Source organism: Stegodyphus dumicola, chromosome 1 (assembly GCF_044657685.1).
Source record: "Stegodyphus dumicola isolate Sdum_Otavi_A_Nest chromosome 1, ASM4465768v1".
In the NCBI taxonomy this organism is placed as follows: domain Eukaryota; kingdom Metazoa; phylum Arthropoda; class Arachnida; order Araneae; family Eresidae; genus Stegodyphus; species Stegodyphus dumicola.
The window spans coordinates 280767167-280790488 of record NC_140768.1 but is presented as its reverse complement, the minus strand read 5'-3'; the positions used below and the strand labels follow the sequence as shown (position 1 = coordinate 280790488).

The following is a 23322-nucleotide window of genomic DNA, read 5'->3' as shown; positions in this document are numbered from 1 at the left end:
ATAATAAAGCTAGAATGATGTATAAAAGAAATTAGGCAAACAAAACAAAAAAGAAACAGTTTTTCACAGACGATTGAGTATTTCTCATTTAATTAATTCAGTTCTCATTTCGCGAGAAGGCAAAAAATACATAAAAAATCAAAATATCTATATTAAAAATTACAAAGTAAATCTTAAACACTTATTTCCTCGAAAAAATTCCAGAAAGAATTAAGCATGATTTAATTGGCAATAATAAATGAATGTGCTATCTTTGTTGTTGTGAAGCTAAGTTTCTCTAGATTGGCAGCAACAAATCCACTAGTCTCCTGTTTCAAATGTAAACATCAATGGCCGCCATTAAAAAAAGGCTTAGTGGCACTTAGACAACTTTAAAATTGTTGATAATTCTAAAAATATTGCATACAGATTTACTAAAGGCATAAAAACCTTAACCAGAAGATAAAAACAACATAATACAATCATTTTTAAAGCAGCGGCCGATTGCAACTAAAATAAGAGGTGCACATCTACATGTTATAGCAGTCCTATATACAAAATTTCAACATCCTGATGCTACTCGTTTTTGAGTTATGCCAGATACGTACGTACCCACATACGTACATACGTTCGTACAGACGCCACGAAAAATTCTCTTCAGAATTAATTTTAAAGTAGTTTTATAATGTTTTTGAAGGAAAAGAGTATTTTATTCTGTCCTTACCTACAGATATCATGCAAAAACATCGTTAAATTGCATTCGATCCCGGTCAAAATGGATATTTTTGTTGAAATATGCTGCCTGAAACTTTTCGGGATTACAATACTTCCTTTTTACTTCGTACAAGGAAGTAAAAAGAAAAAAATCTTAAGAACTGCATTTATTGCTTTTAAATCACTTAGTTAATTACTCAATAACCTTCTTGATTAAATTTGAAAGCGTCTTAGACTTTACTCAGCGGCAACACACTGGTGTGTGGAAGATAAAAGTATTTTATTTCCGGCGATAGCAACACACTACTTTCATAGAGCTCAGTTTGTTAACCCCTTGAGGACCAGCGCGCCGGAAATAAAACTCAGTCACGGAACCGAACGCTCTGAAACGGAGCGTCACTACCGGCCCGCGTATTTTAAGCAGTTAAGCCTAAGTTTACAAAATAATTCGTATAAAATCAGCATTTTAATAAAAAGACTCCAAATTTATAAATTATATATATACTATACTTCTATTTAATATGTATTAAAATAAAAAATATAACGTTAATACAAATGAATGAAATATGCAAAAAACTAAAATTATTACTATGCACATGAAAACAAATACTATACACAATAAAACAAAGCTGCAAATATTACAAACACAAAATAAAAAAAGAGGAAATTAAGAATAATAATACATTCTGAATAAAATCGAAATTTAAAAATTCTGCTGTGTGTGATATAGTTCAAAACAAGGATCCACACAGAGTCCAACATTGCATATTTTGCACTCATAATATGATGTTTGTTTTTGATTTTTTTTAGCACATACGACACATCTTCTACTTTTATTTCCTTTCCCATCAATATAAATTTTTGGAAAATGTCTACCAGTTAGACGAAATGGTTGAATGCCCGGTAATTTTGAACAAGTTTTTGAGCTCCTTGGTTTAGCGAATTTTCCTATTATTTGATGAATAACTCTGGATCTGAATTCCAAAGCAGATATTTTCTCACCTTTTACCTTCGAATATATTACATTTGCATTTAGAAGTGCCATATCTAACAAACCAAAAAACAGCTTTTTATACCATTTTACGGTTTTTCTAAATGCTGGATAGTGATGAATAATAGAATCGCCAATGTCAACACCCCCCATATTGTGATTATACTCCACAACGCAGAGTGGCTTCAAAATGTCCTTTCCAGTCTTTCGGTCTTTTTTACCAATTGGCACAATAACGCCGTCATGTATAGTTGATAACATCAGCACTTTTTTCTTTTTGTCATTAAATGCAAATAAATTCACTGACTAATTCTACTCCAACATTTCAACTAATAAACGTTCCATAAATTTCCACAATCTGTCAAAATATAAACACAGCGAGCAATAAATCCCAGCCCTTTAAAGAGCCGTGATTCTCACTTTGTTTACATCAATAAATATATCAAATACAGAAGCATAGAACAGAAACCAATGCCCGTTCATGAAGGTAAAATACCATATGAGTCGACCGTTGTGAAAACCGTTGCCGTTTAACGCCATCTAGTAGCATTTAAAAATTCAAATAAAACGTTCCGATTTCCGATTAAGCATACGCGACGCTGGTCTCTCCATATCAATCGGAGCTCTTCGCGTGGAAGCGACGCTGGGCTGATAAGAGTGGAATCACTGCGTCGCGTCCACGCGACCTTGGTCACGAACGGGTTAACTAAAACTGAAAGTTATGTGTCACATTTTTCCAAATGGCAACAGCCTCGTGCACTGGAGATAAAAATTTCTATTTCGAAGTGTTGTCACTGCTTGCTTTCAAATCATTTGAGTTTGTTAGTCAAAAATTCATAAAAGTTTTATAATGTATGAATTAAATAATAAAACAAATTCAAAATTCAGGCTTCAAGGTGCACATGCTATGGTGGAATCCAAAATTTGTTATCCAAAATAATCATATGCTATCCAAAATTTGATGGCTTTAGGTACTATTTTTTTTCACAATATGGAACATACATGTAGATGCCTCGTTATTTTATTTCTTTAAAAAGTATTTGGTGGCATTATTTTGAAGAATGATATACTGTAGCAATACAAAATCCTATTTCAAGACTAAAAGTCCCTTTTGGGCTTTAAAAAAAAAAAAAAAAAAGAGAGAGAGAGAGAGAGAGAGAAATCCTTATTATCTTGAAAATCAAGATGTAAATAGCAACTAAACTGTCTTTACAAGTTAAGAAATAAACTAGAATATGTATGTGTGTGTGTAAAATATAAAATATGAAAAGAGACTTAATTGGCAAAAGATCTTTAAATTTGATTTAAAATATGAATACAAGTCTTTCAAAGCATCTGCAGTACCGCATTGTAAAAACTCTTGCCCAATCGTTGTGCAGGATTAAAATAAAGTGTTCTGAGGTAATATATACTCTGGCCTCAATGTGTGCACTCTCTTTTGCTGCCTTTGCTTCCTAACTAAAGGACATGTCTTCCTAGGCTGCTTCTATTCATTATTAAAAATGTAATGCATCATAATTAAAATTGTCAGATGCAGGCTGTGTGTGCATGTTGTGCTGGGCCATGCCATAACATATTTCTGAATTCAACAAGTAATAAAAATCCGTTCAAATTACCAAGTGATTTGTTAGTCTTCAAAGGTTACATCTAGTCAAGAAACCACAGTATATCCATAATTTCCAGATATCTAAAATGCAGCAATTTTCAGTTATGAATGTCAACGAATGGTTTCTGTTAAAATCTCTCCTTAGACTAATTTATTATTACATATACATGCATGCAGCTTAATGCATGAAAATACTAGGCAAGATTATATACTGTATTTAAAAAAAAAAAATTTTTTTGTAAGTATATATATATAATGACAACTGCAATTGATTACTATGTTTTAATGTCTTGGGAAGCAAATTATTTCTCTTTGTTTACAAAAAATTACCACAAGTAAACATTTGAAATAAGCACTATTTTGAATTTTTTATAATAAAACTTACTTATAAAGAAAGAGACAAATGAATCCAACAGTAATTGCCAGCTGTACCATAAGAATAGCATACACCTTCCTGATGAAGGCTAAAGAAAAATGTCAAAATACTCTTTATTGAGAATGAATTAAACAATTATAATAAAATGCTTCAGTAAAACATTTATAAATTTAAAATTGAAATGCTGCACATCTAGTCAATTTTAAAACATTTTAGTTAAAATTTATATGCAACATATTCTATAATTCAAAGAGATACATACATAAATCATTTTTATTTTCATAACCAGCAATCCCCCCCCCCAAAAAAAACGTTTAATGTTAAAAACAGTTCAAGTATTATTTTTAATCACATTTTCATATATACATTTAAGAAAACTTTAGATTCTATAATATTTAAATGAAATTTATTACAGAATATAAATTGACTTACAGTACGAAATACATTGAAATTTCATAGTATGAATAAAACTGATTTTTCAGTTAAATATTTTCAGATTTAACTGTCAAACTGATATACACTTGTGGAACTCTTAAAAGAGAAAGTTACACAAATGACAGGACACAAAGAAGTGAACATGATGCCAGAGTTTCACCAAATGGTCTCACAAGTTTGGTTCCATCAAACTAACTGTACAGTTCTTTCCCAATTTTGACTCCAGAATGGCAGATTTTAGTCTCCCACACTTTATTCCCTACCAGCAAATACGAAAGACACTTAGCAACTTCAGTTAGCTAATATAGTAAATTTTGTAGGAATTATCATCACAAATTGTAGATGTTCATTGGTCAATCTGGTTCTTTTCCCAGACCTTTCTCAACTGCACAAACAATTGTTCACATCAAAGTGCAGATGAAGTCCACTGGAACTCGGATCCAGCATTTCTCAATTCTTGAGATGGCTTTTTTCTTTTAAGTAACTGAATAATAATTTCAGCAGAATCCTTGAAAATGTTATTTTAATAAGCCCACCTTGAAAACTGCTTTTAACTTATGAATGCATGCCTTTCTGATGAAAGTTGGAAGGACAGAAAAGCAGTCATCCACATTTCAAAGGCTTGTTTCTCCATAAAGAATTGGATGTGGAACTTTTTGGAAGGACTTAACTAAATATGGTTGCCAAAATTGTCACTTGCATAGAATCTTACTTTTGTTCTCAGATTACAACTCTATGATTCAGGGGAAACTTTTTACATTTGCCACATTCTGTTTGACAACTAGAATTTTATTGGCAGGGGTCTGTGGTCAAACCGCTCTGTGGCAGGGCTATCTGATGAAAGATGAAAGAACAGGAAAGCCTTCACCCACATGTTGACGGCTTATTTCTCTGGAAAGAATTGAAGTGGAATTTTTTGGAAGGATTTTACTAAATACAGTCACCAAAACTATCCCTTGCACAAAATCTCACTTTTATTCTCATTTTATAACTCTATGATTTAGGAGAACTTTTTATATCTGTTACATTCTTTTGACAGCTAGAATTATATAGGCAGAAAGTGTTGGACTCTTCTTTGTTTTCATTCCTTCACATTTCTCATGGCCACACTCTTCTGCTAAAAAATTCCTTACCTCATGAACCTCCCTCTCATGATTCTCTCCCCCCTTCAGCTAAAATCATTTCTAACTTCTCTCCAATGTAGGCAGTCATCTCTCCAATAGTTCCCCTCTAGTTCCGTAAGATGCTCTCTGCTAGAATTTTTCTTGCAACTTTGCATAAAATATTCTATGTAATGACAAAGTGTAAATAACAGTATTCTATACCACATTTATTATAAATTTATATATTTATTACTAAATAAACATTTGCAATATTCTAAAATTTAAAGTTATTTGATAAGGTAAGAACTTTTTAAAGCATTCCCACAACTTTATGAAATAAATCAGAATTATAAAATGCTTGCTTAGCAACTTTCTTTCTTTTTTTTTTTTTTGATGAATTTTCTATAACACAGCTGTTTAGTATTTCAATTCAGTATGGATGATTCCTGATACAAATGAATAGTTTCAATTTAAGAAAATTAAATGAAGCGTCACTTTGGAAAAAACTGTGCAACCAAATTTCCTTCTATGCTCCATTACTGCCATCAATGGCATTTTAACCGATTTACCTGTGTTGACTTCTAATGAAAACAAAATTAATCTTTATTTAGAACACAGAATAAAAAAAAAATAATAATAATAAAAAAAAAAAAAATAAAAAAATAAGGAAATTCAAATAAAAATCAATTATTTAAACACTGTAAGACAATATAAATTCTTAAAATGCAACACAGCTAAAAGGAAACACCTAGAGCTTATATACAGTCAAAAGTCGTTAATCCGGACACCCATAATCCGGACCTCAAAGCTACAAACTTTCTGCACATGCATCACAGCATAATGCGTTCATGCATGCGCATAGGCATTTATGCATGTGCATAATACTTTTGCGTATGTGCATATGCATGCACGTTTAATGTATAATGGACGGTATAAGCTAAGCTAAAATTATCTAATTATCTATTTCAGTTAATGTTGCAGATTGCGTTGTTCCTTAATCTTCAAATTGGATCCGGCTTATTATTTTTTGCAGACTAAGCAGCAGAATACACTAAGCAGCAGAATTTAGGATACACAGAGATTGCATCAGGTAGGAAAATCCCTAGCTCTAGCTCTATGTATGATGCATTAAAACATATTACATGAATCTTTTAAATTCTAAGTTTTCAATTTTTTATTCGTTTTATTCCATGCCTGTCCATGTGATAAATTAGAAGCATTTTTTAAATATTTTTCATGCTTGTCAAAAAAACAATCAAATATTATGTTTTCATTGTTCTTCAGGACATTTTCCAAAAAGTAAGAAATTCATTGCAAACTTTCTGTAAAATACATTTATTACGTGACTTTCTGTAAAATACATATATTAAGTGTCAACCATGGAGACATTTTTCTTTTTGTCACATATTTCTTGAATCTTCTAGAATCGTAGGTCTATAAATCTAGCCTTCAAATCCTCCTAAACTTTCCAGGCTGCAATGTCTAAAGTCCTAAAGAAAAGTTGGTACTATTCCGTTTTGAGGACTGTAAAAAAATTGCAGCCCAAATGCATGTGCAAAAGCGCCAAATCCAGAGTACGCACTCATTCCACATTGCGTAAGTTTATGAAATGTCTATATTTCTTAAGACGCCATTGAAATACTAGTTTAATTTTTAAATCCTTTTTTGATTTTAAATTATTTTTTGATATCCTATGGATTTAACAATTTGAGAATTGCCCATGACGAAAAGTGTGCAACAGAATTTTGGGTAAAATGCAGAATCAACCCACTGCTTGATGCGTTTTTAAGATTTGCACATACTCGGTATCCATGTACACATGGACCTATTTTCACTTCAAAAAAAATCCCAGAATTGCACAAAATGGCACTGTGCACACCCTTGACTTTATCTATGTACACATCGACCTATTTTCACTCAAAAAATAAAAGAAATTTGACAAAAATCCAACTTTTTACTCTTATAAAAAGCAGCAAACAAATAAGTGAGCGATTCTGCACTTTACCGAGAATTTTTTAAAGAAAAGGCATCATTCATTATAGAAAATTATGTTTGAGCAACCAACGAGATGAAACTATGCTTTAGTGATAACTCAGTAGTGAAATAGCGATGCAGGCATCCATTCAGTAATGTTTAGCAATTTTTATATAAATTATAATAATGATCAGAAATAGTTATTTACTCTTATGCTTCCATTCAGTCATGTTTAGCCCTTTTTTTTTATATAAATTATAATAATAAAAAAAGTATTATATAAAATTAACCTTTTATCTAAATTAAAACAACAATCTTAGATAGTTATTTACTATTATACTTCCTTTCTTGCGTTAGGATTGCCACAATAATTTTTGGCAGCATTGGCATCAACAATAGTTTGGTGATTTTTTTACGGCCCTCAAAACTGAATAGTACCGAAAAATTATCCCTACCAATTCTGTAAAAGCAAAAAGCTAGAAATATTTTGAAAAAAAAAAGGGGGGGGAAGTGTAAAATTAATTTTATAGAGAAAACTCATGCATAATCTGAGAACTCTGAATATTCGGAGAAAATTACATTTGAAAAACTCATACTATGAAAAAATTAGGAAGAAGATATTTTCAAATCATTATATAGCTAATTTTGCTTTTGCTAAGAACTGTTTGGTAAAATGTACTTTATAGCATTATACCTTGTTTATTTTTCAGATTCAAAATATTGTATAATAAGTTACCAAAATAGAACTTTATTGAAAGGCTGTCGGATATTGCAAATAAGAAGCAAAATTTTCCACTTAATGGAATTTGTGAAGAAAAATTGGAGAAGAGATAATAAATGAAAATGATTTAACAGAAGTTTTTCATTGTGATGACAACGTCCCAATCATTAATCAACTAACGTATGACGAAATTTGTAGTATGCTCCTAAATCCAGAAAATATTGCTACTGACGGTGAAGAAAGCGACAGAGAGGTTTGTTAAGAATGACAAAATTTTGCTTGGCAATTTAATGGAAATTCTGAACACAGCAGTTACAATACTTGAGCAACAGAGCTTTGTACCTGAACAAGAAATTACATCTATAGAATTAAAGAGACAGGATTAACATAAAAAATTGAGCAACTTCAATTAACTTACATTGAAAGAAATTTTTAACAAAATAATAATAATAATAATAATAATAAATAAATATAGAGGTTTTTTTTTATTTGATTCCCTTAAGATCATAAATGCTTCACTATTTTACAAACTATTGAATATTTTTAATTTTATAATTTCTATGTGTCATCTTAGATTTAAACTAATGATGTAACATATGGGAATCCAGAGTCACCGTAATCGTGATGTGTCCAGATCTCAGATTCTGTACTATATAAGCAATAATTTATCTTTAAATACATATAAAAAACAAATGTAAAGCATAATTACCCATTCGTATGCTCTTCTCAGAAAAGCTGCTACCAAACTCTGATCCAAATCTGGAATATTCTGAATCAAAGTCTGCCATTTTTGAGACAAGGAACTATTTCAGGTGCTGAAATGACTACAGAATAACATTAAGCTATTATTAAACTTATATATATATATATATATATATTAAACAGTTTTTTAACATATCATATCAATCTGAGAACAGAAACAAAGAAAATTTATATAAATAGGGCTTTCCAGTCAGCAATACCACCTCAAGAAAGTTTTAAAATGTTATGCCAAATAATACCACTGATCCTATACAGTTGCCAAGCAGTAAAGTCGGTGAACACTGGTAGTTTGATCTCGAGTTCGAATCCCAAAGTACAAGCTGGCTGCATGGTATTTTTGTGGTTTTTGCCAAGCGTAATGTGAATACAAGCCAGTTCCTCCACAAGGCATCTTTCCCTTTGGTGAATACCATTGTAAGTGGCACCATAATTTTTAAAACAATATTTATCTGGCAAAAGGTGTTCAACATTGAAGGTCTTCAAAATTACATTTGGCAACTTTTTCTTTCAACTTATACTGAGTGATACTTCATATTTTGACACTAAACCTCAAGTGCAATTTAAAAATACTATATAATTTATAAATTTTAATAAATAAACAATTTTTTTCTTAAAACAACCCATTTGTTCCAATTGCAAAGTAACAAAATAATATCTCTGTTAAATGACCAACACAGGACATTTGTACAACATATGAACTTGCTGTTTTGTATTAATAGTGCCTTCACTAAAATTTTTATCAAGTTTTTCACCCATCAAATCAGTCATATAAAAATAGATACATAAAACCATGTTCAATTTGTCAGTATCCACAAATTCATACAGATGATGAACAATCCTTTTCTAAATTTAAAAATGTATTGTAGGATAAAGATTTTTAAATTTAACACATTTTTAAATTTAGAAATAACAGCAAAACTTCTGTGTGTATACAGTATGATTTATTGAACCCACATCTATTTAAATGGAAATACTGAAGTTATGTGATTGTCAAGCTATACAACCAGAATCTGACTGGTTCATAAAAGTAGGTATCAAATTAAGAACTGCATAATGCTTATTACATTCTGGTTACTAGTATTTCTTTCACTAATATATATAATTCATATAATACGCTAAACTCACTTAAAAGCAAGCACTAATGAAATCAAAAAACATATGCGATTTTAAATAACAGCTGAATTAAAAGAATATCAAACCATAAATATGCAAGGGAAAAATTTATTTGCACGGATCTTGTAACAAATATTGAAAGTGATTCCAAATTTTTTATTTAATCAATTATTTGCTTAATCTTGACAAGATTCCTGGGCAAGTGCTATGTCACCAAAGTAAGCAACTCACAATTTTACAAAAATGTTATTTATCTGGCAACCCACTAATGGCTGTGCATACATTACAGCAGTGCAGTAATCTATCCTGGTAGTGATAGCAGTATTTCTCATGCAGTTATGAAATTCAAGAGTCATGTTTGTGGTTTCTGTTTATTGCAATTAGTGTCTGCAGATTTTTTTTTCTAGTGATGAATTACATATTACATTTTTTCAGAAAAATACTGTTTTGCCTACTAGTGTAGGAATGCGGACTGAATGCAGTTCATTTATGCAGTTCTCTCTTTTTAAGTTGACATAAGTCGTTTATATGGACGCAGTACCAGTTCACTCAGCAGAGCAATTTCCAAAGAATTCTGCAATTATCTACGTTTTTGTTTTTAACACGGATAGCTGAGCGCATGGACAGAAGACTGAGAAAACAGAAAGTGTTTATTATGGATGTTTGTTGCATTTTTAGTTTAGCTAATTTGTTACTGTTTTATTAAGTTTTAAATGTTTCATTATGGATGTTTGTTTAATGTAAATTTTACATTATGGAACTTTTTTTACATTTGTAATTCTGTTAATTTGTTGCTGCTTTATGTAATTTTATGGATGCTGCCAATTTTTTTAAATGGCTACTGTTTTTTATTTGTTAGGTTGGCAAAAATGTCACCAATTGGCAATTTTATGGAATAGCTGGGCAGATAATCAATTATATTTATTTTGCTTGTTGCAAAATTAATATAATCAAAACCATCTTTGCAATAAAAATAACAAAATAATTTATTCATTGAGTGTTAAGAGTAACTCCCATAACAATTTGAATATTCGAAAGTTTTATTGAGATGTTCTGAAAGATGTTTCTAATAATTTTGTGTTTTAAATGAAACATGACCCATCGATTATTATATGCATTTAGCAATAGTACTTATGTTGAGCAAAAGTATGAACTTTTCTATATCTGCACTGAAAGTGACGCAATGCTACTACTTAACGACACGTTCTGTTAGAAGTACAACTGATCACTATTTTAAATATGGTATTCATAATATCCCAAAAATTCTTGATGTAAAGAATTTAACAATCTTTAATGTATTAAAACAATGGAAACTGCATGGAGCAGTATAAAATCATTATGATCTACACTACATTCCCAGCTAACACCAAGGAATCAAAAATTACCCTATGAAATATCAAGCAAGACCCCAAAATCAGTGCTTTAAAACTTGCAGCAGATTGGGAAGAACTCACAATTAAAGTTAACCCTGAAACTGATAGAAGAGTCATTTGGATTCATAAATACATTACATGGGTGATCAGCAAGAAGGAAATTCTTAGCCAACAAGAAAACATGGAAAATACACCTGGCATTCACAAAATCTATGGTATGCAAGTATTTATCATATTGGAACAATGTTATAGAGAAATCAAAATTTAATATATTTGGTTTTGGCTGACAGATTATTGTGCATGCAAAGTGAAAAATTGAACCCAAAAAATGCATTGTCTACTATTAAGCAAGTTGAGGGCATTCTGCACCTCAGGGATAAGAAATTTAGTACTTATAGAAAATAATATGGATCAGTTTAAATATACAAATACTTTACATGAGAAAACCTGAAAACATCTACAAGAAAACTTGGAATGCAAAATACTGATAGCCCTCATACAACACAGTTTCGCTGTAACACAAATCATAAATTGGGAGAACCCTCCTACAATACAGCATCCTATAACATGGTTTTGCTCTAACACGATAAGAAAATTACCCAAGCAATCCCAAGAAATTTAACAAAATCCGCACAAAATTTGTCCATATTGAGCAAAGCACCAACATAGTCCATTTTGAAGACGGTGGCCAAAATATAAGTTTTCAGTCTTTTAGAGGTCAAACACATAAGAATCCTTGTTTCGTACATCCTGCCAGTTATCTTCCAAAATCCAGTTCCCGTAAGCAAAAAATCCTCAGTGAGACGAGCCACATGGTGGTTACAAACCGTTCAGTTTTAACAGGTAACAATGAAAAATCGTTTCCTTCCATAACCATCAAAGTATAGCACAATAGAAACAACACTCAGACACAAAAGACCACAGTCACCAAATAACAATGAAGGAGGAACGAACCTCACTATCGCAGAAGATGAACGACACGATGTCACAATAAGAGCTCTAAAATGCACAACCTGAATGTTCAGCTTCCAAAATTTGAATCATTATCTACATGGCCTGAGAACAAAAGTGTCTCACGCCACTGGTGGTCAGTCTGTGTGGAGCAACGGTATCTTAACACTAGAACGGCGGAAGAGGTCATTTTGACCCCTGAACACTTTTGACCGTTGATTACTTTTGTTTTATTGGAAGAAATTATTTTAAATTTTTTGACTTTTCCTAAATAGATAACAAATACTTGTAAAAAAATGTTCAGCATTCTAGGTTTGTTAGTTTTTAAATACTGGCATGTATTCCTAGAACGGCAGACGGGGGGGGGGCATTTTGACCCCTTTACTTTTATCCCTCTTTCTGCTCGAGGCATTGTCAAATAACCCATGAAAAACATTCACTGATAAGGATTTTTCGATTGCATTCATACTATCTTTCAGAGGGATAAAAACCTGGGTGGTCTCACTACTTTGTAATGTCTATATAAGTTGTTCCTTTGTTTGCAATTATCTATGCGTTTGAAGGAAATATTGCAAGAAAGGTAGATGCAGGGTTTTTCATGCTTACATTTCTTTTCAGAAATAGTTTATTTTATAGATGTACTTTCCGGTTTGTTAGTTCAGCTTACTTACTGCAGGTGATAACAATAAGGACAGAGGTTTTTTCGGTAATCCCAAATCAGTATTTCAGTACATATTAGTTCTGCCGTCAAATTCATTATCACCTTTCTTTTACGCTGTAAGAATCATACGCTAAAATATATTCCCTATTGTTTTCTGATAGTCTGAGATTTTTCTACTTTTTTTCAACTTTTACAAAATATATTTAATAAGCAGAAAAGAGGTCTTACAGATGAAGAAATTAAAAATTGTTGCAGAAACTATAAGAAAATGAGTCTCACAGAGGTGAAATAGATATTTTTCTGTAGAAACTGAAGATGAATTCCAGACACAAACTGTTAGTGAATCCGAAGACAGTGAAGCAAACGAAGAACTCAGCAGAAATAAATGGGCAAAAACCATCAGGTATTTGCAAAACTGTTTTTACAGCTTCTGATAACACTATATGGAATGAAATAATTCCAAAAATTCAGGCTGCAGCCGTGTTCCTGCTTATAATGTTCTAAAGGAAACAGGAAGACCAACATCTTTTGCAAAGAGTCGTGTTTCTGAGGACAAAGTGTCTAGTGCTTTCAAGCTTTTTATTGCTGCATATAAAGAAATGCACAGAATCCGAAGCTCATCGGCAACTTGGAAATAAAGACTGGAAGTTATCTCTGGCTGAGTTAAATGCTTTTGTTGCTACATTATATGTTCGAGGAGTAAAAAGACCAAAAGGCTTAGATTTATATTCCTTGTGTTCCGAAGCGCGAGGCTTCGGAAAGAAACCATTTTGCAAAGAAACTATATCAAGAGATAGATTCAAAGAAATAAAACGATTTTCAACTTTTGATGAAAAGATAACAAGATCTACTGGATTACAGACTGATAAATTTGCTCTTCCATCAGATAGGTGGAACAAATTTATTGAAAACTGCCAAACGTGCTACCGGCCAGGTCAAAATATTACAGTTGATGAACAATTATTCCCATCTAAAGCTAAGTGTAGATTTACACAATATATGCCTAATAAACCTGATGAATTTGGGATAAAATTTTGTTTATCTGTCAACGCTGATACTAAATACCTCTTGAAAGAATTTCCTTATCTAGGAAAAGATTAAACAGCAAATCCTTAATTACTTTTGTCTGAAAATGTCATAAAATAACAAAGCCAATCTAAACAAAGGGAGGAATATTGGTACGGATAACTATTTTACTAGAATTAAATTTGCAGAAATGTTAAAATAATTTTTTAAAAAAATTATGGTTGGCACAATGAAAAAGAACAGAAGAGAAATTCCTATATCTTTGAAAAATATGCGTAGTAATCTTTATTCACCGACAATAGTGGAACATTAATATATCGCACTTACCATCTATCAAGACAAAAGAAACAAAAGCGTTTTTCTACTGAGCTCATTACATTCTACAGTAAAAACTGAAGACAGTCTCAAGAAGTTGCCCGATTCAATAGCATTTTACAACGCAACAAAGTATGGTGTGGATATTCGTGAGCAGATGTGACAAAAATATTCAGTTAATCGGCTTCTAGACGATGGTCTATACATATCGTTTTCAATATTTTGGATCATGTAGCTTTGAACGCCTGGATAATTTATAAAAGTGTAATAGGAAACACCATTATCAGGAGAGATTTTCTATTGAAATTAGGAGAGGAATTAAGAGTGGTACATATGGCTTCATAACTCCCAAAGACTCTTCCCGAGTCTTCAGAAAAAACACATAAAAGAAAATGGATATAAAGAGAAAAAAGTAACAAGCACAGAGATGCAGTGGAAACAAATCTCAAGAATATTGTGCATCTTGTTCCAAAGTTGTGTGCGGAAAATGCACTGGAAAAATTGTTAAAAATTATTTTTGTATCAAATGCATTAATTCTTAATACATATGTGTAATCTCTAATATTTTAAACTTTAAATAGAACTGAAACAAAATGATTTACATATTCCATTCAGCTACACAGATAATGATACGACTGAAACATCACAGAACATTTATCATTTCTGGATTTAGAGAGTGAATCATCCTACGAGTAAGTATATAAAAAAATATTATATAAATTGTATTTTATTTTAGTTAAGATTAGTTTTAATTTGTGAAACCATTTATTTGAAATCAATTCTTATATCAAATTAATGAGTTATTTGAGTAATTGTAGTATGATCCAATTGATCACCATGTACTCCATACATTTACAGTATTTTAAAAAATGAATCATGTGATATTAAATATAAATTATGAAATAAAGTACATATTTGTGACAATGTATGGCATTTAAAATTGTTTTACCATTGTTATTTCAGTACTTTCATCGAAGAGTCAAAATGACTCCTTACTGCTGTTCCAGTAGGTAAGATTTTTCTGCCGTTCTAGTGTTAACCACTTGCACTACGACTAAACTCCACGGCTACGGTGCTGTGTGCTACAATATAACAAGTGGTAAAGTGTCTCATTTACGCCACTCCGCGTCTGCGAGTGCAATCCAGAGCTGTAACTCGAGAAATTAACAATCTTGTTGTTAGGCGACGTGCGCGCCACGTTATTTTCATTTTTGCGATAAATGCCTACCGACGTGGTGTTCATGTCGCTCGTGGTTTGAGACAAAAGCATCTCGACGTGAGTGGCATGTCTTTTTAGCGCAAGTGGTTAAAGAATAACTTTTTGCATTAAGACATTAAGTTTCAATCCCAAAATATGTCCGATAAAGATACAAAATCTGATGTGTACACCACATGACTTCCTTGTGCGAAATATTAAATTATACGTCTTTTTTTCTTGCATTTCACTTAAACTTATTGGGTTAGATTAAATCTACTTCATCAATACTGCATTAACCTCAATACAATAAATGCACTCTTTAAAATTCACTATATTTGTTTACAATAGAGACACTCTGACCCTAGGTTCACTTAACAGTGTTACATTTCATTCATTTCATAACTCAGAATGCACAAAATTTATATCATCTTAAGAATTAATCTAATCGTTGCCATATGTTCTATTCAAATACTATAATAAATCTAGAACAATGTATAAAAGAATTTAAGCAAATAACAAAAGAAAACAGTTTTTCACAGACTCTTCAGTATTTCTCATTCGATTAATTCAGTTTTTACTTCACGACAAGGCAAAAATACTCGTCGCTTAAAGAACTGAAAATATAAATGATACATGCATGTTGGAAGAACATATTGCCCTCGTCAGTTAAAATAGAAAATGTGCGTGAATCGTCAGAAAAAAAAATTGGTGCTATATTAGAACTTGCTAAGTTAATTGGAGGCAAACGTTTTCCTGGATATGGCTAATGAAGAACGTTCAAGATTTATTAGTAGAAGAAGAAACTGAAGATGCAGATTTGATAGAAATGTCATCCAAGGCTACAAATCAAATCGATTCTGAGGACACTAGCACTGATGAAGATTTTGCCGTTAATAATTTAACACTAAAATAATTAAAAGAAGGCCTAAGTTTAGCTGAAAATCTTGGCAAAACCTTCTGCTGAAAAAAGCCGAAAATTCAAAAGGGAGCTGCAAAATTGTCTAACACCATATCGAGAAATGACCTGGTCTGGTAAGAACTAGTAAGCAAAGTAAAATTACAGATTTTTTTAAGAGGGAAGAAGATGCAAGGAGTTTAAATAAAGAAAAAAATTCTGAAAATGAAAGGGATCTCATTCCACCAAAAAAACATTCTCGTTTGATTATACTGAGCATAACCAATGACGACAAAAAAATTGAAGTTGCATTAAATTAAAATAATAGTTTTTGTTTTTTTGTTTAAGAGGGTTATCTGTATATTCAATTTCTGTCAAGATAATAATTTTAAAAATACAGCATAAATGTTTTGTTTGTGGTTATCACACAATAATTGTATTGAATTTATTAAAACTATTGGCTAATCTTTGGAATATGGTAACAGGTAGTTTGGCGACATTTTGGTAAGGCAATAAAGGTTACTAGCTAGGACTTCAGCAGTGTACATGGATAAAGTCAAGAGTGTACACAATGCCATTTTTGTGCAATTTTGGGATGTTTTTTTAAGCGAAAATAGGTCGACGTGTACATGGATGATACCATGTACGTGCAATTCTTAAAAACGCAGCAAGCAGTTTGCAATTCTGCACTTTCTCCCAATTTCGCACCTAATCTTCATCATGATTAAGCATTTTTGTTCCATAAAAGTTCTAGTATAAGCGTAATTCGGCTAGCAGATTGTTGGAAAAAATGTTAAGTAAAAAAAAAAACATGCCTTTACTTCGTGAAAACAAAATGGCATCCAAAACAAAACTTGCAGGTTGCTGTAGCAGGGTTGGTCGCCAAATTTTTGCTAAAAAGTCGCCAAGTTACCATAATCCAAAGATTAACCAAACTATTTCATATTCTCCACACTTAAATCCTACCAAGCATGTATGATGCAAATTGCAAAGAAAGAATAAAGAAACATGACATTTCTTCCAAAATTCCACTAAAAGCAATACTCACAGAGGAAAGAAAATAAATAGAACACTATTAAAAGGAAAAAATTAGTTGAATATTGTACACACTGCATGAAAAGCATAACTTGAGGTACAGGATATCCAATGAAACACGGAATGTCCCATTATCTTCATGTTTTTGTTTAAGTATTGGGACAATATTAGCTTAAATAATTTCATTTTCAGAATTTGTTTGAATAAGTTTTAGGTTGATCTTTACAATATGGTAACTGGTAGTTTGGCGACATTTTGGAGGCGATAAAGGTTACTACCTGGCACTTTGGTAATAATGTGAGCAGTACTCAGTTCCGATTACGCATTATTTTGTGTGAGGGAAATGAGAGATCATGGGATATGACATGTGATATTAATGGACGAATTACGGTTCTTTAATCGGAAAAGGGGGAAATCAGGAAAAAATCTGGAAATTTTGTATTTGGCTTTATTCTGTGTTGTGTGAAACAGTGTTCGTGAATTTTTGGATCCCATGGCCGTAATTAAAATGAATTGGAAATGGGTACTTATGTATGTATTGATTTAATGTATGTGCTCATTTATATTTTAAGTAGTGTTTTTGAATTTAATTATATTTTAATTAAATGATAGTTATTTTGTGAATTTTATGTTTGTAGGAATTTGGTATACGTTTTAGTTGAAGCAAACGTGCATGGAAATAATTTAAATATCTGACAATAAGTATTTGTAATGGTTGCGGTATGAATTCGTTGGTGACGTGTATAATGTAATAGATGATTTAGAGGTAAAAGTTTTTGGATATTTTATTTATTTTATATGTGGAAATGTTCATTACTTTTTCGCGATCAGGTAATTTCATATATGTTCTTTTTACCGGGTTTAAAGATTGAGAAAATTGTCATGTATTTTCGTGCAATTTTTCTAATTTATGAGAAAAAAGCAGTGTACATGGATATAGCTAAGGGTGTGCCATTTTTGTGCAATTCTGGGATGTTTTTTTAAGTAAAAATAAGTCGGCGTATACATGGTTTAGTGATATTTTAATTAAATGATAGTTATTTTGTGAATTTTATGTTTGTAGGAATTTGGTATACGTTTAAGTTGAAGTAAACGTGCATGGAAATAATTTAAATATTTGATACTAAGTATTTGTAATGCTTGCGGTATGAATTCGTTGGTGACGTGTGTAATGTAATAGATGATTTAAGAGGTAAAAGTTTTTGGATATTTTATTTATTTTATATGTGGAAATGTTCATATTTGGAAAGGGTAAATACTTTTTCGCGATCAGGTAATTTCATATATGTTCTTTTTACCGGGTTTAAAGATTGAGAAAATTGTCATGTATTTTCGTGAAATTTTTTTAATTTATGAGAAAAAAGCAGTGTACATGGATGTAGTGAAGAGTGTGCGCAATGCCATTTTTGTGCAATTCTGGGATGTTTTTTTAAGTAAAAATAAGTCGACGTGTACATGGTTTATGTGTATGTGTTATTTTGAAAAATGCGTAAGGAGGATGGTATTGTGCAGTTTTTCCTAATTTTGCAGTGACTATTTGTCATGATTAAGCAGTTTTGTTTGATAAAATTTCTAGCATAAGTGTAATTCGGCTAGTAGATTGTTGAAAGAAGTGTTCAGGAGATAAAAAGAAAAGAAACATGTCTTTACTTCGTGAAGACAAAATGGCGGCGGAGAAAAAAAATAGAGGGTTGCTGTAGGAGAGTTGGTCGCGAAATTTTCGCCAAAAAATCGCCAAGTTACCATAATGTAAAGATCAACCTTAAAATCATACTTATCTTTCAAAGCAAGATACCAGGTAAAATAAATAACATAATAAAACATCTTTATTTCTCTCTCGCACAACCTTAAAAAACATTTATTACTATCCTTTTCAATACCACTAAATACCCATTTCGAATTCACTTTAGTTACGGCCATGGGATCCAAAAATTCACAAACACTATTTCACACAACACAGAATAAAGCCAAATACAAAATTGGCAGATTTTTTCCCGATTAAAGAACAGTAATTCGTCCATTAATATCACATGACATATCCCATGATCTCTCATTTTCCCCACACAAAATAATGCGTAATCGGAACTGAGTACTGCTCACATTATTACCAGAGTCCCAGGTAGTAACCTTTATCGCCTCCAAAATGTCGCCAAACTATCAGTTACCATATTGTAAAGATCAACCGGAAAAATCAGTTGCCCCTGAACACAAACATTCTAAAAACTGACTGAAATGGGTTTTTGAAATCTTAGCTGGTGATTTAAAACTGAAGCATGTTAGTTGATCAAGAAGAAAATACTAAAGCACTGAAACAGCTCCCTCCAATCATTTGGAAATCAAGTAAAAATGGCTGGGTTACTGCATTAACATCTGAAGATTGGTTCATTTTTCCTTTGTGCTGACAACAATATTCTAGAAATACAATTTTATAATTTCAAGCATTATTAATTTTAGGCAATGGTCCAGGACATCTAAAATCTACACAGAATTTATACTTGCAAATCAATGCTGGGTTTCTTGCTCTGAAAGCTACCCTCCCCATATAACCCATGGATCAAACAGTGGTACCTATGTTCAAAATATATTATATGAAAACAATAATGAATCAGACCATCAAGGCAACTGATAGAAAATGTGGGCTTAGATAAAGAGGTTTTTGGAAGAACTATAATATACTGAAAGCAATAAACAACTTTGGAAACTCAAGGCTGAAATAAAAGTCAAAAATGAAAAATTCTTGGAAATAAGTATGCTTATAACTGATAAGTAACTTTATAAATGCAGAAGAAAATCTGAAAACTATCGCAGTTGAAACAGCCTAATGAATGGACAACACTTGGACATCAACAACAAAGATACTAACGAGTTGACTGAATTTCACTCAACACCTGTATTACATGAATACTAATTGAGCAATAAAAGTTACATGAAATAAAAATGAAAGTTAAGAAGAAGCTGATAAAATTGTCAAGACTTCAACGATCAAAAATATGAATGAAACGTTCATGTATTTTGACTGTCATCCCAACATGAAGAAAACAAGCTTGGTATATAGAAAACACTTAAACAGGCCTCGGTAACTTAATTATGCACAATGAAAGACAAATAATATTATTAATAAACAAATGTTTTAAAATACAATTTCTATTTTTTTATTCTCTTTTTTTTGGACATTCCTTTACTTTTGGACATTCTGCATTCGCATACATTTACAGGAACCAATTATGTTCGAAAATCGAGGGCCGCCTGTAATGGCAATAAATTTTCTTACATCGATTTTTTTCTGCCACATCAATAATTAAAAGAGAAAAAAAAAAAAAAAAAAACAAATACTGTAAATATCAATTATTAGCACACGTCAAAATTAAAGTAGTCATTTTTGGTTTTATACTCACAAATAAAAATCAAAACAATATGCCCTTTTTGTAAACAATACACTAAAACTCATATACAAAAATATATTTGATTACTGATGACTACTTACAACGAAAACCCTTTTCTACGCAACTACTGCTTTCGGTCTCGATGTCAAATGAATGCAATCGCAAGTCGTATTGCCAACTTCTTAACCAAAGAAATTGGAGTGTTACCCAAAGAATTGGTTGCCAACTTGTTAATCAAAGAACTTGAAAGGAGAATTCCATAAGTCAGCTAGCTTGGCTTTGCCGTCGTGATGTCAGGATTGAAAATTTAAAGAGAAAATAACTTTACAAAATGCCAAAACAAAATTAATAATCCTTCTGGGCTAACGTCCTTTGGGCTAATTATCAGAAATCTTTTAGATTTTATATTACGCCCAAAGGGACGTTTCTTTAACATTTTGTGTGTTACCTTTATTTATTAAATATCATGTTCTTCAACTTAAACCATAAAATTCAATTCAACATCAATATCGCAAAATAATTTGAAAATGAACATATTTTTACAATTTCCAATACACAATCTCGTGCGCTGGATTTTTTTTTTTTTTTCGTACAGTTTTGCTATTGCTCGCTTTGAAATCGCCGAGTTTCTTAATCAAAAATTCGTTGAAATTTCCCAACTATGAAATAGATAATGAAACAAATTCCAAATTCGGGCTTCTAGATGCGCATATTCTAGTGGAGGACAACTTATTGAAAATTTGTTGTCTCCATACCGTTGTTTTTTTCGCAGCACGAGAAACATATATACATTTATGCGGATTCTTCATTATTTAATTACTTTAAAAATAACGCAGGGCTCCAATATTCGGTGGCAACAATTTGAAAAGTGAACCGACATCGGAGATCGGAGATCATCATTCGTTAAGTGGTGTTCGACCCGAGGGCCTTTACCACTACATGTTTATCAATCCCCTAAGGACCTGTAAAAGTTCGTTAAATTCCATAAACTGGAAAAGTCCTGTGCACTTGTAATAAAAGTGCAAAGTCTTCAGTAGTGAAGAAGTTGATCAGGGGTGGCGCCATATATCGGCCACAGATGAAGTCTTCGTTGGATAAGATATAATAGCAACTAAATTTTGGCATATCTTTTACACATTATCGTAGATTTGACACAGTATCGTACAATAGTAAGATGAAAATGATGATAAAGATGAAACAAAATCTATATTAAATAGTTGAAAATAATAAAAATATATACAAGAACTACCATCTAACATTATGATGTATAGTTCTGGGCCGTTTATGCGGCTGTTCGATTAGATAGTCGTACTCCCCTATGTTTTTAATAACTTCGTGAGTGGAGGAATCACATTTTTCGTAGAATTTGAATGTAATCTTTAGTAATTCGGCATCTAATGGTAAAATCTTTAAAAAATTATGGATGACAGTGTTCCTAACGAACTACGGAGAGTTCGATAGGAATCTGAGAGTTTTACTCTGAAAACTTTGAAGCCTTGCTCGGTTTGAACGTGCAGTAGCTGCCCACGCCGGAGCGGCATATAGAATTATGGGTCGGATTGCCTGTAGATAGAGTGTTCTTTTAGCGTTTTTCTTGAGGGTATATGCTCATTAGCGTTGATATTTAACTTCGAATATTTGCACATCAGAGGGTATATGCTCATTAAGGCACGTTGTGCTTTGTCTCTGATACTGGAAATGCTTATCTTAGCAATTTCTTTTGTACGTGTAACGTAATTAAGCGTTAATTACACATGAAAGTTATTGATGAAGGCGGTAATGTCCGTACTTAGTGCAGGAAAAAGGTAATAAAATGAAAATTTGCATAGTCGGGACATTTAAAGTGATTTAAGATGCAGTCAATTAGCCAAAACATACTGAATTAAAAGCGTTCAAAATAATAAGAAAGATTTCTGTTTGAGTACACGGAACAGTGAATATGGTCCAAAACCATGGATGAAAACTGAGATTTCATTCTAAAAATTCGGAATCTATCAAGCTAGCTTTTAATGGCAATCGAGGTTCAAGATTGAACATTGATAACACTGAAGACCCAAAAAATATGTATTCAGATATAAAGGGTATTAACCCTAGAATGCTACCCATTCGTCTCCTGGACGAAGCCCACAACAAATAACGTTGCCCTGCCTTCCCTAAAATAATAAAGAAAAAGGAAGCGGGACTTGCAACTCAGTACCTTTATATGATCTTGGCTGCTACAGATAAGAACATTCCTTTTTACCGAAATATATTTTTGCATGTAGCATTTTTAGAACAATATTCGTCTCACAGACGAATGGTTAAGTGCAACGTTTCATTTCAGAAATCGACTTAGGTTCATTTCTGTGTTACCTTGAAAATGCCAAAGAGTTTCCGCAGGGAAAATTTTTGGGATAGACCTGAGGCTATCCGAGAGTGATGAAGAAAATTCTATTTCTTGGGATGAACCAGAGAGAGATGATTTTGCTGAGGTTGAAAATCACGAATCCCAGACAGCGACAAAGATGAAAATGAGGAATTATCATTTGACAATAAAGATGAAGAAGAAACAATGCTTGTAAAACAAATCCAGGAAGATGCAAATATTAATTTGAAATATAGAGATAAAAAAGAATTATAATTAAAAGCTATAACTAAGCTCTTACTAGGCAATCATATAGGATCGTTCATAACATCATTTTCATGAATGTCAGGATAACTATGAAACTGAA

The 23322-nt window shown here is 31.9% G+C and overlaps 1 protein-coding gene across 1 annotated transcript in view; it reads right to left on the bottom strand.

The window, feature by feature from the left end:
• The window catches only part of LOC118183199 (protein lifeguard 1-like), a 51451-nt gene extending 30588 nt beyond the window's left edge, over nucleotides 1-20863 (bottom strand). Inside the window, exons 1-3 of the mRNA XM_035352665.2 lie at nucleotides 20713-20863; nucleotides 8609-8723; nucleotides 3676-3754 (exon numbers count right to left, since the gene is read on the bottom strand). Coding sequence (XP_035208556.1) covers nucleotides 3676-3754; nucleotides 8609-8687 — 158 coding nt within the window. The 5' untranslated portion in view covers nucleotides 8688-8723; nucleotides 20713-20863. The remainder of the gene's footprint in view (nucleotides 1-3675; nucleotides 3755-8608; nucleotides 8724-20712) is intronic.
• Between the last annotated feature and the right edge of the window lie 2459 nt (nucleotides 20864-23322).